The sequence below is a fragment of the Dermochelys coriacea genome, chromosome 4 (assembly GCF_009764565.3).
Source record: "Dermochelys coriacea isolate rDerCor1 chromosome 4, rDerCor1.pri.v4, whole genome shotgun sequence".
Taxonomy (NCBI): Eukaryota; Metazoa; Chordata; order Testudines; family Dermochelyidae; genus Dermochelys; species Dermochelys coriacea.
Window position 1 is genome coordinate 34,061,183 of NC_050071.1, and position 16,659 is coordinate 34,077,841.

General features: G+C 45.1%; 1 protein-coding gene across 7 annotated transcripts in view; it reads left to right on the forward strand.

Annotated features, from left to right (window-relative positions):
- The first annotated feature begins 1,916 nt into the window (after nt 1-1,916).
- MCUB (mitochondrial calcium uniporter dominant negative subunit beta) overlaps nt 1,917-16,659 on the forward strand; it is an 86,229-nt gene continuing 71,486 nt past the window's right edge. Inside the window, exons 1-2 of one of the 7 annotated variants that reach the window (XM_043513721.1) lie at nt 2,722-3,178; nt 3,235-3,256. In XM_043513721.1, the coding sequence (XP_043369656.1) occupies nt 3,132-3,178; nt 3,235-3,256 (69 nt within the window). In that variant the 5' untranslated portion in view covers nt 2,722-3,131. Of the gene's footprint in view, nt 2,053-2,717; nt 3,187-3,234; nt 3,257-4,007; nt 4,029-8,138; nt 8,193-16,659 lie in introns of those variants that run through there. The other 6 variants (XM_038399529.2, XM_038399526.2, XM_038399519.2 and 3 more) reach the window with 6 other exon arrangements.

The following is a 16,659-nucleotide window of genomic DNA, read 5'->3' on the forward strand; positions in this document are numbered from 1 at the left end:
GATGCTTTTCTACACAAGTGCTTCCAGGTGAGCATCCACCCTAAGAAAACACTTGGCCGGGTGATAAGGACTTGTTTTCATTTTTAGTTTGGATGGAGTTGAATAGCTGCTCTTTTCAAGAGCCACTTCTTCCTTTCCGGTGACCTCTTCACTTACTGAAAATGTATTGTGGCAGATCCACCCAACTGGAGCCCACACCTTACTTACAATTACCTTTTCCTAATGTAAGGGGACTGTTGCCCCCTCTCTAACATTCAGTGGGGGTGTTTTAGTTGCTAGCTCCCAGTACTAAAAGGGGGAAGGGTCGATGGGGAATGAAGACCCTGAGACTGACAGTCCGTAGGAACAATGGGGAGAGGCCAATGCTCCAGGTCAGCCTGAATGACAGAGCGGGCAGGCTAATCAGGGAGTCAGGAGGCCAGGGAGTCCCGTCCTCTGTGTGAGCTGGAATTGCCTGGATCAGACAGAGCGGGGCGGAGCTAAGGACAAAGCAGGGGCCAAAGCTGAGCTGGGGAGCAGAGCTGTGCCAGATCCAGAGGGACCAGAAAAGCAGCTCAGAGAGAGCAGACCCTGTCCTGGGAGCAGAGCTGCAGCCCCAAAGCCAGAGGCACAGCCCAGAGAGAGCAGACTTGCCCTGGGAGGAGAGCTGCAGCAACCAGAGCCAGAGGGGCCAGAAAAGCAGCCCAGGAAGCAGGTCAGTGCTGGGAGCAGAGTCACAGAAGCAGCCTGCAGAGCAGACCTGTCCTGGGAGCAGAGCTGTAGCAACCAGAGCCAGAGGGGCCAGAGGAGTAGCCCAGGGAGCTGGAGGCAGAGTGGAGCTGGAGCTGGAGCTAGGTGTCATGAGCTGCTGGGGAGAGCAAGGGAGGACCTTGGGCAGTGGGACCAGCACAGGGAGACACCTCAGCCAGGAGGCTCTGCAGGCCAGACTCAGAGGGGGATTGGTAACCCTGTTCGGGCGGGACAACGCTGGGAAGAAGGGCTCTGCCACTTAGAGCCTGTGGCCACCCCAGAGCGAGTGTCCAACCCACAGCATCCCTGCAGCACAGCCAGAAGGGCTGTGAGAAGGCGGCCTGGGACTTACAAGGAACAGACTGTGAACTGCCCTGATATTCCAGAGACACTGTTTGTGATGTTCCCTGCCAGAGAGCGGGGTGATGTGTTTCCTTTAACCTTTCCCATTTCCCCTTATTCTTTTTAAAATTAATTGTTGATTAAAGAACTTGCATTTGCTTCAAATTGTATGTAATGATCAGTGGGTCAGAGAAGTGCCCAGTGCAGAGAGAGAACCCCAGAGTGGGCACACCCTAGCCCCTGTCCTAGGTGACCACAGTGAGGTTGGGGGTCGAGCCCCCCCAGGAATCCTGGGCCCAGCCTTGTTGGAGTTACGAGGACTCTGCCAGACAGGAGAATGGAAGGGGAGTCCTCAAGGGCAGGGAGGCCACTGGGTAAAGGACGTGGGAGTGAGGACTCCGATCCTTCCGCTAGCCCACTTCACCGGGATAGTGCAGAAGCCAGGAAAGTTCCCTACAATAGCAGGACTATTCCCCCACGTACACTAAACTAGATCCTCAAACAATTTCCAGCAGAAATTGCCATGCTGTTAATCTAACAATGCCATTCGGCCCCTCCTCCTTGCCAGCGCTCTCCTCTCTTCCCCCCCAGCGAGGCGAACTGCACAGGGTGACAATAGCAGGGAGGGACGAAGGGCTCCGAAAGTCAGGGAGGGGTCTCCCGAGGCACGCACAGCTTGTGCCTCGATGAGGAGCCCGGGAAATGTGCAGACCCTGGCCGGTGAGCGCTGGGTGTGGGCGAGACGGGGCTGGCCCCTGCAGGTGGTCTGCGCAGCCTCTGCTCCAAGGGCTCCTGCAGCCCATTCCCCAAGTTTTCAGTGTTACTCAAATGCAGCCACCAGGAGGCCTTTGGTGCTGCCACAGACCTCCTGCGTGGGGAGGGGAGAAAGCATTGGCCCCCTCACTCGCTTCCTCTGGCTCAGGGATGCGCCACCCTGCACCACCTCTGGAGACAGGTGGGGCACAGCGCTGAAGGAGCAAGGTGAGTTCTTGACCTATAGGAGGGGGCACAATGGGGCGCAAGCTTCCACCCTGGGATGGTGGGGCGGTGGGCTCAGGTGGCAGGACTTAGGGAGCCTGGCTGCGCAGACCAGGGCTTCAGCCATGGGGTTTGGGGCACCAACACCCAGCTCCAGCTGCGATGTTTCAGGTACTGACCCCCAGCTCTGGCCAGGCCCATGGGGCTTCAGGCTCCAAGCCCCAGCCCTGGCTGCTGGACCCAGGTGCTGGCCCCCCAACCCCAGCCTTGGGTGCCAACCTGGGCTCCAGCAGGTGCTGACCCTGGGCACTAAGCTACAGCCCCTGGCTCTGGCCACAGAACCTGACCCCCAGCCACACAGAAAAGCTGCCGACCCTGGCTCTGGCCGCAGGACTCACCACCCACCCCCATTGCTCCTGGTCCCCGCTACCTCCCCTGGCTCTGCATCCAGCCCCCCATCACCCCTGGCCCTCGCTGATTCCCCCTCCCAGGCTTAATTTGTCCTGGGGCTTGTTGCAAAACATTAACAAACATGCAAATATCGCTTTTCACGGCATTATTTTTATTATTGAGTCTGCAAAACACCCCCGCCCCCTACAATAATAAGCGACCGGGATTTGGATGTGTGCACGTGCATTTATATTTACTTTCCCTAAAGTTAATCAAGTATTTTAGGGGAAACGGTCGGTGCGGCCACCAGCAAGAGTTAGTGGCCACCGCACTCGGGGGCCACCAAAATTGTGTCGTGGGACGCGCCCCCTTGAGGCTGCCTGTGCGGAGGGGGAGTTTTGCACCGCGGCTCGGTGCCTGGGGGCCGCCCGCCGCCGCTTCCTTGGCCCCACCAGTGGCCGCCCGGGGACTTGCTTTTTGTCGGCCAAAGGAAAACCTGGGCGCCGGAGGCAGCGCCCTCGCCTTTAACTCGCCGGCCCGCCAGCGGCGCGAGCCCGCGGAGCCGCCGAGTCTCGCGGCCGGGCTGCGGGGCGCCGCCGCGCCTCAGGAGCCTGCGCTCGGGGCGCCCCAGGCGGCGGGCGAAGCGGGATGCTGCCGCGGGCCGGGCAGCTGCTCCGGAGCGGCGGGGGGAGATGGCAGCAGCCCCTGGCCGCCGCGAGACGCGGCCGCTCCCTGCCGGCTGCCCAGGTGAGGCGCGCGGCAAGTTTGCATGGGGCAACTTCGGCGCTTCCCTCCCCGGCCCCCCTGCCGCGCTCCCGGGGCGGCTCGTGTCCCGCGCCGCGCTGCTGGGCCGGGGCCGGGCGCGCGGCAGCAGTTTGGGGAAAGCAGAGCGGGCGGGGGCTGGGTCTGCGACCCCGGGAGGAGGAGGAGGGGGCGGGGGGAAAGTTCCTCCGGGGCTGATCCGCGCGCTCCAGCCGCTGGAGCTGCCGCCCCGGGCTGGCCAGAGGACGGGCCCGACGTGGGGAGAGGGAGTTCAGCGCCGGCTGTGGCCGCTCCGCTTCGTGTGCGGGGCTCGCGCTGGAGGGGAGGGCAGGGAAACAAAGGAGGCTGTAAGGGGCTCGGTGAACCTCGCGCCCCGCCAGCTCCTTCCCCGGGAGCGGCTGCCAACGCCTGCTTGTAACAGGAACCCAGCGCGGGCCGGCGCTGCTGGCGGTTCGGGCGCACCCGAGGCAAAGGCATTTGGCAGCAGCGTTCCTTGCTTTGCTACGGGCAAGTCTGCCGGGCCGGGAGCGCGCTGCTTTTTGTTGGAGCGGAACTTGAGCAGGCTCCAGCCAAGGGGCTAGTGCGCCAAGCCGGCCAGAGGAGGAAAATCGGTCTCGTCCGTCAGCGCAGTCTTTATAATTTTTCTACTTCCTCCAGCGCTGCTCCCTGATCGGTTGATGATGAATCATCAGTGCAGTCTGTGTGAGGAACAGTTGATTCGGCACAACTGTGTTGTATGTCTGTTGATACCTGTCCTTGGACAGAGAGAGGTGTGGCGAGGAGCACGCTGAAGAAGGGGAAAGTCTGAACCTGAAAAAAGAAATCCTGTAAATAACTTCAGTTTTCTAAATCGGCAAAAGACAAGACATCTAAGGTTAAAATGGCCTGACCATGGTTCTTAAAAGCATATTGGCAGGGTTCTAGTTAAATCCACTTAATCCCCAGAGTACATGCACCTAGGTTGATGGGAGAGTTCTTCTTCAATTGACCTAGCTACAGTTTCTTGGAGAGGTGCTTAACCCACATCGATGGAAAAACCTCTTCCATTAACATGGCAAGTGTCTATGTTAAGGGACTTACAGTAGCATAGCTGCAGCTGTGCCACGGTGGGGCCTGTAGTGTAGACACGCCTTTAAAAGCGCAGCTACTGTGTTTTCTTATAGAAGTAAAACTTCATGCCTGGTCAACTTTTCTTCAGGACTTGTATATTCAGAAGAGTTTAAATTCACCCCTCTTGCACAAAGCCTCTGATAGAATGAGCTCAGTTCTAGTTGAGCTGAGGTGGGCAATGGAATTCACGGGTGCATAATCTGTTGCCTGTTCAGTTTGGCGCTTTACTGCAGCTCCTTCATATTGACTGTTCCATTCCCTGCTGGGGTTGGCATGGTGGCTGTTCACTTCATGTGCCCATTTTGCAGGTGTTTCTCACCAGTGTTTTCACCTTACTCTGATATCTGGGGCTCTGCCGACAATGGCATATGATTCAGAGGCACTTCTGAAGTTACTTCCCCAGTGCCTACTGCAAGACTGAAGTGGTTCAGATCCTTGCAGGTTCCTCTGTGATTGAGTGAATTTCATACTAAAAGGGAAGCTATATCTGGAATATTTGTAAGGTTCCTTGTCTCTATTTTTAATTGGAAATTGTGTTCTGCCATGTAGTATTTTGTTGGGCTGTAGGTTCTGAACTGATCTTAGCCACAGGACTCCTGATGCTTCAGTGGGCGTTGTACAGCAAAAGCCCTATGCTGTTCTTTGAAAATATGCTTTGATTATTTTGACTTTATTATGTTATAACTGCCAAACCGCCAAAAATGTGGTTTTAGAGAATGCAGTTGAAATGGTTTAGTAACTTGCACCTCTTGAAAATGTTCCCCTCTATTTAAATAAGGATGAAAGTAAAAGCGTTTGTAGAAGCATCAGGCAAAGAGTGTCAAGTTCCTTTTGAAAACTGATTACTAACTGGATTGCCTTGTGATAAAAATGGAGGTTTAATTTTCAGTAGCTGAGAAAGTTAGTTCCGATATAATGTATGCATGCATGAGGATATATAATCATAATTTAGGAAACTGCATTGAGAGAAGGTAAAATTATAGTCATATATTTAGGTTTCAGAGTAGCAGCCGTGTTAGTCTGTATTCGCAAAAAGAAAAGGAGTACTTGTGGCACCTTAGAGACTAACAAATTTATTAGAGCATAAGCTTTCGTGAGCTACAGCTCACTTCATCCGATGAAGTGAGCTGTAGCTCACGAAAGCTTATGCTCTAATAAATTTGTTAGTCTCTAAGGTGCCACAAATACTCCTTTTCTTTTAGTCATATATTTAGTATCTCTTCCTTAAATCTGCTTACCTCTGCGTCTTAAAAAAAAAAAAAAAAAAAAAAAAAAAAAAAAGGTTTAATCTCCTAATTCACAGCTCATACAATATGGGTTTTGAAATAATACAGTTCAATAAAATGTGATATATGGCTTGATCTTGAAAGTTGCTCAACACATTTTGGGATTAGTCTTATATTTTGTATAGCATCTTTCTTACAAACTTTATCCAAAATGTTTTGTGGAAAAAATATTTAATTCTCTAACTGTATGAAATAACTGCTCTCTCCCCAGCTAGTAAGAGAAAGGGGCAAGGGAGAACTATTTTCAGCTAAGATGTCAAATGAGATTGAGAGTTGATGAGTTAGGAAGCCATTCCAAAGGGCTGGGGGAGAAGAGGAAGTGGAAGCAGAAGACTCTTTCATGGTTTGGTGAGGTTATAAGTGAGGACAGAGAGGAGACCAGTGTGACCAGGAGACTGGGTGTGATGGAAAATAGATGGAGATGAGGTCCATGGGTGAAATTGTGGCTCCTTGCAGTCAGTGGGGTTTTGCCATTGACTTCAGTGCAGCCAGGATTTTATCTCATGAGTTCAGTGACAGATGTTGTCATTGAGCTATAATTTAAAGGTGCTTTTTTGTTTTTGTCTTTGTGTTTTTTTAACAGACATTTCCGTGCCTTGTTTGGAAGCCAAAACACTGTAGTACTAAGAACCTGAAAGTGATAACAAAAGTGAAATTGACTTCCCTAACTGCATAATTATTGAAAAATAAACGGCATACATAATAACAAGCCAACTGTCTTTTTTACAATTTTCCCTCTAAAAATCTAAAATATTGTTAACAAGATAGGTAAATGTGTTTATAGCATTTGTTTGGTAGTGTTTGTTTAATGTTAAATCACAAGTCGTAAGTCTGCAGCACATTTCATTCAGATGAAGCATTTGTTTCCATAAGAATCTGTAAAATGAGTATGACAGTACTTCCACTTCACAGAAGGGTTGGGCAGATAAATATTTTATTTTGAGGCACTAAGATAGTATGGTGATGGGGCCATATAATTACCTAAGATAGCTCGAACTTGTAAATAAACTTTTTGGTTAACAAATCAGCCATTCTGGCCCCTAATGAACCATAGTATAATGCCTAAAAGGACAACTGGATATAGTTTGTTTGTAAAAGCAGGGAATCGAGTCTGTTGTTGTGCTCTCAGAAAGCAGTGTCTCTAATTGTCAGCATTCCAGCTGAGTGGTTTTCAGACAAAATTAACTAATCTGCTGATGTTACTGTTCACAGGAATCCAGTTTTGAGTAATTACTAAGCCTTCTGACTAATACTTATAGAAAAAGCTACTTCATTTTGTATTATTGAATCTTGTATGGCTCAAACATCTCTCCCCGGGTGAAGTGTTTGCTTTATAAGGAGGAGATTTTGCAAACTATGAAGCATTTGTTTGATTATATTTCTGGCAGGCTATATAAAATAGAGTTTGTGACCCACAAAACACTGTTGTAGTAAAGTTTATGAAAGTCTTAGTGTTTTTTAACATTATGATTATTTTACAGAGACAAGGTGAGTGAGGGTAATATCTTATATTTGACCAACTTCTGTCGGTGAGAGAGACAAGCTTTTGAGCCACAGAGAGCTCTTTTATTATTTATTTATTTATTTGTTTGTTTGTTTATTTAATTGTATTAGATTATTTTACAGACAGCCAATTCTTTCATTTCCTCATGATCATTATTAAATATTGTTCTTACTTCTCTGACACAAGTGCATTGCTTGCATTGGTCTCTTGAAATAAAAGGTTTCCCTTAGCAAAATCCCAATGGAGAGAAGATCTCTAAACACAGAAGTCAACCTAAAGCACTTGATTTTTCCAGAAGCTATTATTGCTGTTCATACATAGCACTGAGCCAGAAAATATTCCTAGGATTACCGACCTTCCAGGATTGGCCTGGATTCTTCAGGAACTAAAGATTAATCTTTAATTAAAAATTATGTTATGTGATGAAATCTCCAGGAATACATCCAACCCTAGGGTACTAACATAAGCCTGAGTTTGCAAATTATCCCAGTTAGTGTCTTTTTAACCATGAATGCTGAATCTCTGTAGGCCTGGGATTTGTTACTTCTTCCAGCCATTTGCAGACATAACTAAACTATGGGCCATCTGTACTGGGGATGTTATTACTGTTGCAGATGCACAAGTGTGGATGTACTGCACCTGTGCAAAATGGGGATTGCATTCATGTGGCTTCCCTTGGTTTGAATCCAGCATAAGCTGTGCACATCCTGTTTCAAAACTCAGCTCAAAATCACCCATGCTGGTTTCAAATCAGAAGAAGCCACTTGAGTACAATCCAGACTTTCAGGGTGGATGTATTGCACCTGTGCAAAATGGGGATTGTACTCAGGTGGCTTCTTCTGATTTGAAACCAGCATGGGTGATTTTGAGCTGAGTTTTGAAACAGGATGTGCACAGCTTATGCTGGATTCAAACCAAGGGAAGCCACATGAATGCAATCCCCATTTTGCACAGGTGCAGTACATCCACCCTGAAAGTCTGCAGTCAGGAAGCTACATTGGTACAAATATCCCAAGTATAGACAGGGCCTTATTTTGAACAGCTAACAGCAAGCATGTGGATAAGGAAGGAAGTACCATACTGTAGACTCTGTAAGTATCAAGTTGGCTGACAGTAGGACAAGAGTGTGCAAAAGGGGAAACTTTAAAAATTTGAGTGTATTCATGTTTTGTTAGTTCAAAATGTGTTTCCTTTTTTGGTGAAGGTTTATTAAAAAATGGTCTTATGTTTGAGGAACAACTATTTACACTGTGAAAATGTGATTTTTTTTTTTTTCTGTGAGCCTACAGTGAAATATACAGTCCCCAGGAAATTTCTGGAGTGTGAGATCAGGCAAAACAAAGTTGCAGACATTTTTGTGAAAGAATATTCCAGTTCTGCTTTATGTTCTAAGAGGCCTAGGTAGGTAACCCTGTTGCTGAGGGGAGAGTCGTTCTGATTGCAAATTGCAGCTGGTTGGAAATCTTTATTTTGTTTATCTGCAGGTAGTAGGAAAAATGTTTTGCTTCTCAGTTGCCAATGATACTCGCATCCTGTTTATAAACATAGCTCAAAGTCACCCATGCTGTGATGCCTGCAGCTAGTAAGCTGTTGACCGGTTCCACAGAGTGAATTTTCCAATCCTTCCCTCTTCTTCTCGCCAGCTGTCCACATTTACTCTCAAATTACTGTAATGCTTCCAGTGTTATGAATACCACATTTTTAAAATTTAGTTGTGTATCAGCTCCTGAGCAAACACCCAAAATGTGTATTAAAAAAAAAAATCCAAAGGGCTATTTGAAATTGAATTAGTCTTGTTTTCTTTTCCCCTTCTCCCTGCGCTTCACTGTCAAGTTCTATAGTGGATTCTGTCAAAGCAACCTCCCCAGAACAGTGCATGCAGCTGCCTGAGAGTAATGAATCATCACTTAGCCTCTGCCCTGCAGTTGAATATTCTAAATAAGCTGCAGCTTTGTACAGTTTAACTCTCTCTTATTCCTCTGTTTCTAAACATCAGGCCAAACCCTACCCGGTCAGGCCACTTTGAACCATGGGACTATGGGGAATTCCCTGACTGTGAGGGAGTCCGTACAATCACTCTATGTGGCCCATTGGCATAGGAGGTTTATTGGTGGTGGGAAGGGTCTGTGGGTAGAGTGCTTATGTGGTGCAGTGAACTCTAGCCAGTTCAATGACTGGGGGGGCTGTAGTAAGTATCATAGGTTAGAGCAGCCCTGAAGCTATTCTAATGTATGCCAGGGGCTGAACTGGTCACCAGAATGCTTGGAGGTCAGGGAATTCTTTATGGCTTAAAGCCCCCCCCCCCCCCCATTCTGGTTTGGAAATGATTGTCGCTTTGTCAGACCCAACAATTAGGAAGAATAGATAGTCTCCCAATATTGGGAGACTTAATAAATATTGGTATATAAAATTACTTCTCTGTACACACAAACCTTGTTCTAGATACGAGAGGCTAAAAAGCCAATAAAACACAAACAACCCCAATAAAATATTTATTTATGGAGAATTTATGCACTTGTCATGACTTTTTAGCAAACAAATATTCACAGAAGCTTTTAAAAAATCCATTGTGCATTCCTCACTCTTGTTTCAGGGAACATGCCTGCCTCAGCAGATTCATTGTGTTGGCCTTTAATGTTGCATCTGTGCCAATATATCATAAGGGAATTGGGACTGGATGTTCTTCATTGTTTCAGCTGGCAGTTGGGATATTGCTGCGTTCTTGGAGATAAATATTTGCTCACTGGAAAGACAACTGTTGTACAGGGCAATTAAAACTCTGTCCCTTCTTCTACATATATTTACATCCACAACTCCTCACTGTCTCCACTCTGAGTGTAGATTCTTGAATCAAAACAGATGAGTTGCAAGGAAGTATTCTTGTGCGTATGCATGTAGTTACCTGCAAAATACCATATTTTATGTCTGGTCATGTTTTAAGAGTTTTGTAATAGGCAGCTTTATTAAACATTTGAGGCTGACGTCTGCTGTAGATAGTAACAGTATTGTTTAAAAGAAGCTAACATTTCTTATAACATAGAATTATAGAAGTGTAGGGCTAGAAGGGACCTAATTGCAGGAAAGAGATTAATTTGGGAATGTAAAACAAATCTTCTCTGCTTCCAGAGAAGATTAGAATCCTTATGATCACACATTGTCTCACTAAAAAAGTGCAAATATTTAAAAACCTTTCTTTATCCATTAGTAGTAAGATCTTGTATTTTTAAAACTTTAAAAATCTCTCCTTACCATTTAGGCTGTTTAATTTTTGCGTTTTGGTGGTTTATACTGAATGAGAAGTGAAACAACATTCCATTTGTGTAGTTAGTTTCTTCATCTTCTGTTCATGAAATGTGTAAATCAAAACTAACTATTGATTTATACACACATACAAAAAAGCCCAAACACCTTATGGAAAAATTTTCACACAACAAAGTTCCTCTTGGCTTCTAATTCCAAATCTGATTCCTTCTAGGACCTTGAACAAGGCTCTCTCTCTCTATCTGTAACCTGAAGACGATACTTTGATTCTCACTGCCCTGTAATCAGTAAAATGTCTTGAGTGCTTTGAAGGCTTACCACAAAGCACAGTATAATTGCCAAGTTTTAAGTGAGTCATACAAAATAATTGCTTGTTTTAAGAACTCTTCTGGTCCACACATTTTCCCCTTTTTGTGCACTTTCAATTTTTCTTTAACCATCACACGTTTGATCCAGAATGATGTTTTTCTATGAGTTTACTGATTCTCTTTGTGTTCAAGACTGTGTGTAATCAAATTTTCCAAGACAGCAACCAGTCTGCTATGATAACTCTGCTGACATCATCCCAAGGAACAATAAACAGTGCACCTGCCCTCAACATCTAGTTAAATTTTCAACCCTGATTCTCTTACCTTGATTAGAAATAGGCTAGTGAAATATCACTGTGTAGAGTGTTAAGTGTAGTGGAATGTTGCTAATTCACCTTTTCCATAACAGCACGCCTGCGAATCCACAGTAAAGATGGGTTTTGCTCTTCATGGAAAGAGTGGTCACTAAATTCTGCTGTGGCCAGTGGTGGGAAATTGATTATGCTCCTTGAAATCCAATTGAGGACTGAAATTTCCCTCCTTTGGGCCTGCCCCTGCTGCAACATTGGCTAAGTTCTGAAGCAGGGCTCCTTATATTAATTCCTCCTCCTGAGTAGTTTCTCTTGTTGGCCTTACGGTAAGGATGAGGGAACATGGCTCCCTGTTCTCTAGGTGGCTATGCTTGCTGTCTCAATATTGAACAAGAATCTGATGATCACCTTGATGTGGGAGGGCACGGAGGCCTTTGATAAGGTTGCCATTGCCCATCTCCCTGGCCAGTAGCTTATTCCCTGCAGCCAAGCCTGTCTGGAAAGTGCAATGAGCATTAAACCTGGTCATTAGTTGTATGCTTGAGGTAGGAGATGGACAGACCTGGGAGCTCCCCCACCCCTGTCATATAGTAGTTTTTACTGAATTGTCAGTGATATACTTGTATCCACAAGGGGTCCTTTGAGATCTGGATCGCCTCAACTGAGACTTTATTTCTGTTATAGGATAATAACAGAAGAGTTTAAAAAATAATCCCTTATGTCAGGGGTCTCAAACTTCTCAAATGCTCCCAGTGGGCCAATAATGTCACTCATGCCCCATCAGAACCCATCCCCCAAAACTCTGCCCCCCACTTGCTTAAGACTCTGGGAGGGAGTTTGAATGGGAGAGGAGGTCTGGGGTAGGGGACTCCGGTGCAGGCTCTGGGAGGGAGTTTGAGTCAGAACGGGTGAGAGATTGGGTGGGGGAGGGAGTCTGGCTTGCAGGCTCTGGGATGGAGTTTGGGTGTTGGGTGCAGGCTCTGGGCTGGGGCAGGGGGTGGGGGTGTAGGCTTGAGAAGGGGGAGGGGTGCAGCTCTGGGAGGGAGTTTCGGGGTGGGACGGGGTGTGTGGGGAGGGGGTGCAGGCTCTGGGAGGGAGCTTGGGGTTGGGAGGTGCGGTGCTTACTTGGGGCTCCAAGGTGGGGTGGGCCGGGGGGGTCTCCGCACACTGCTGCACCCAGGTACCACCCCCACAGCTTCCCATTGGCTGCAGGGGTGCTTGGGGCAGGGGCAGCGTGCGGAGACACAGTCCTGCCCTGCCCCAAGGCTGCAGGGAGGGGCTGGCAGATATTTGGAGAGAGCAGGCAGATGCCACTCAGCTCCGCTGCGCTGCTGGGGCTTCGGGCCATTTTAAATTGCCGGGGGAGCGCCTGGGGGCGGCAGATGGGTCCAAGGGAGAGACCCGGTCCCAAAACTGTTGGAGCCCCGCGGGCCACATTGGGGAGCCACGTAGCAATTTATCGATGCACACCCCTTTGTGTTTTTATATTGTAGTGGGTTAGTGATATGTAATTTGTAGCCTCATCATTGTGAGGAGAGATGGCTTAAAATGGAACACTTGATCTGAGGCCCTGCTGAATTTTGGGAAAGTTCAGATCTAAGCTGCAGGTCAGGCCCATCTCTAGTGAACTAAATATCTCTTGTTAGGATGACTTTATTCGCCATAACTGTATGTAAAGAATGAAAATAAGTTGGCTGCCTGCCTACTAAACACGGCAACCTTTGCAATCTATAAAGTAATTCTCTTTAATCTGGGAAGGACTGGCAGCAGAACTACAGCATCTCATACCTAGTGAGCAAGGAACAAGAGTGCTCTGGTGGCCGTGAGGAATAAGTGGGTAAACACATAACCCCTGTGCTGTGTGCAATGATTAGGAGGTTCTGTCTGCCTCTGTCGCTTCTGAGAGAGCATTTAACATTATTCTGTCTACCAGATTGTTCTTTAACCTTATTATGCTACTTATTGAATTTCTCTGCTACTGTATAGGCTTGTTTAGGATGCTGAAACAAAAAGCCTCTAGACTGCAAACAAAATATATTTTAAAAGATGCATTTATCATGGATAAGCACAGAGTATACATCTTTAAAAAGATAAAATCATTTGTGTACCCTAGACAGTGGTAAGAGTGTCAATTGCAATTTGTTTTTACTTAGAATAAACAATTCAAATGCAGTTATCTGTCCTTACATTCACTGTCAAGCTTTTTTAAACCAGAATTATTTGACAACCTTCACGTTGTGATCTGGTGCAAAAGGAATGCAAATTGGTTCCCTGCAAGAAATATTTCTTTCTTTACCTGCAAAACAGGTAGCAATTCCATTCCATGAATATCTCCTCATTGCTGGAGGAAGATGTGATGGGGACCCATGAGGCTGCTTTATGATCAGCCTCATGAGGTGTCTTTAAATGGAAGTCCTGAATGTTTGTCACAACAGAGGGGAAATCTTATTGTTTCCTTCTTGAACATTAAATTAATTACATCACAGAAAAATCATTTTAGCCAGAGATACTCACTGCACCATGAAAGGATGATTACAGTTCCCTATCTGTGTAATACAGGTACCCATTCTGACTAGAATGCCCAGGTACTGCTTACAGAGCAAAATGTATGGATAGTTGGTTTTTCTTCCTCCAGGAAATGTTCATTTGTTCCTTCTTCATAGTTCATATGAAGTATTCACAGTTTGATATGCTGTGTTTAATTTTTTTGAACCAGTCTCCTTCCTGCCCGAGATAATGGATTGCAGTGTTGGAACTACTGGAGAATCAGACCATGCTTCATTATGTTTAGTCATGTTGTAGGAAACTTGGATCCAACATCTTTAAAATTTTATTGAAAGAGCATGCCTTCTGTAAATTAATTTCTATATTGTGGAAATGCATAGAGGCTAACCAGGTCAGAGCCCTATCGTGCTAGGTGCTGTACAAATATAGCAAGTGACAGTCCCTGCCCCAGAGACCAAAATTAAAACTATAGTTAGTAATGTTTTGGTGATGATTGATGATGCCTCAAACTTGCATTTTAAGTAGGCTTTATGGAAAGTATTTCTTCAAGTAATTTTGATGGATAATATTGTGTTTCTAAGCATTCTTTTCAATTTTTATCAGCTTAAATTTTCACAGTTGTGGAAAATTATGGAGGGGATCTGACAATTGTAAGAAAGTAGACATTGAAATTCAAAAAGGCTATATAACCATTTAAACACATTGTCAACATCACATGTCAAAATATACAATTAGATCAAACTCTAATAGGTTGTCAAGCAGCATTTTTCTTACTTTGCCTATCTGTAAATTTCAGTTGTTGATAGAAATATTTTTAATCAGTTTCTGTGTATGCAGTGAAATTGAAGTTTACCGACATTTACCGATTACAATTGAATCCTTCCAAGCCTAATTATAAGCTTCCTTCAAAGCTGTAATTAAGGGGTTGGGGATTCAGTCATACCCTTGTAATGAAATAATGGGTGTTTGATGCTGAATGGAAATTCTGATGGCGCTGCGACTATAGTTAAAGGCTAAACTGGTTGCCTTTAGTGGAGTAATCTTGGAGCAGAATGTATTAGATCTTGCTCTGGGTTGGGGTTTGCAACTGAAATTACTTACAACAAATGAGGATGGATTAAAACTGTCAAAGTCTTTGAAGAGATGGTAAACCAACAGCATAACTACAGGGTAGTGCAGTAACCTCCTAAGGTATAATATAAGCACAAAGTAGTCCTAGTCTTGCATTGGCTGTAGAGAAAATCTGAAGTCAGCTTTTGCATAAATCCTAGCACAGTATTGTAAATGCCATTAAAAGAGAGACATCCTGAAAATGCTATTTCAGAATCAGTATATTATAGTCTCTTGCAGCAAGTAAAGTCCATTTATTTTTGTCTGAATACTGGTGACGACATAGCAGAATTTTCAGAAACCTTCTTGATCCGTTGCTAACTTTGAAAACAAAGCAGCTGACCTCCCATCACCGTCCTTCCACTGGCATAGCTTTGTTGAGCTTATTTCCATCTCTGTGCTCGGTGTGACCAAAGTATAAAAATTTGTTCCTTTTGATTTCCAAGAGGAGTGTCTGTTTCTCTCCAATAATATTTCTAATGTAAGCATCCATTGTCTTTTCTTTCCAGGAGATGCATAAAGTCTCTGCCAGCACCACATCTCATAGGCTTCAATTTTCTTACAACATTAGTTTCCCATCTATAAGTCACTGTAGGAAAAAAAATTAAGCTTTTCATCAGTTGAACTGTTTGACATTTTGAGATGCCAATTTTTCCACACTTCCATAAGGGAGGCCTTTGCTGAGTGAGCCATCCCTAGTCATCTTTTGAGTTGTTCAGGCAGCCTCCATGGTTGGATACATATGGTCCCAGATAATTAATCTACTGCCTCTGCAGTTTAACCGTTAATTATGATGTCCACTTGCATCCTGTTGTTTATCATGTCAGTGTACACACATTTCATTTTTGCCACATTCAGGAATAGTCCCTATTCCTCATTAACTATTTTTACAGACTCCAACATTTTTTCATTGCATCAATAGTTGCAGCAAGGACTGTTGTATCCTCAGTATATCTGAGGTCAATTAAGAAGTGTCCAGCAATGGAAATCCCAGCTTCTGTTTTATCAGCACCTTCCAGGGCTTCTCTCATAATTGTGTGTTGGTGACAGATTGCATCCTTATCTCACACCCTGCCCAATAGAAAACCACTCACTGTTGTCAGCTGCTGTTTGCACTATGATCTGTTGTTGACAGTAGAGACTTGCAATGAGTTCAGTGAGATGCTTTGGAATCCCTATGTCTGCCAGTATCCTCCAGAGATGGTTATGACAGAAGGTATCAAATGCTCTGGAGTAGTCAATGACCCACATAATCAGTGGGTGTTTATACTCCCTGCACTTTTCAACTGCATGCAATCCTGAATTATGTAGAGCAGCACTTCACTTATGTGCAATATCAGGGAGATGGTACGATAGTTACTGCATTCAGTTTTAACCCCTAGAGCAGAAAGATTCCTTTCATCCAGTTTTCAGAGTAGCAGCCGTGTTAGTCTGTATTCGCAAAAAGAAAAGGAGTACTTGTGGCACCTTAGAGACTAACAAATTTATTAGAGCATAAGCTTTCGTGAGCTACAGCTCACTTCATGCATCCGATGAAGTGAGCTGTAGCTCACGAAAGCTTATGCTCTAATAAATTTGTTAGTCTCTAAGGTGCCACAAGTACTCCTTTTCTTGTTTCATCCAGTTGTCTGGCTAATTTCTAGTCATCCATACATTGCTGCACATTTTCCACATGAGATCAATACTGCAGTCACCAAATGCTCTTAGCAATTCTGCTGGTATGTTGTTTAGCCCTGGTGATTTCCCAGGCTTCATTTTCATAATAACACACACCACTTGCACGATTGATGACTCTGGCTCCCTACTCTCTTCTGTCATCCTGTATTGCAACAATGATAGGATAAATATTATATGAAACTTGAAAAATTAGAATTATTGGCTTCACTGTTGAAATAGTCATGCACGAGGCTAGTATTTCTGAATTGATTGAGCACTTGAACTAGTAGTGTGGGTGACTGTCCAAGTAGATGTTGTTGTTGGTGGTGGTGGTTGTTGTTATGGAGAGAAAATAATTGAAATTGTAAAGAGGAGATTTTCTTCACTTATGGAATAAATGTCATGCT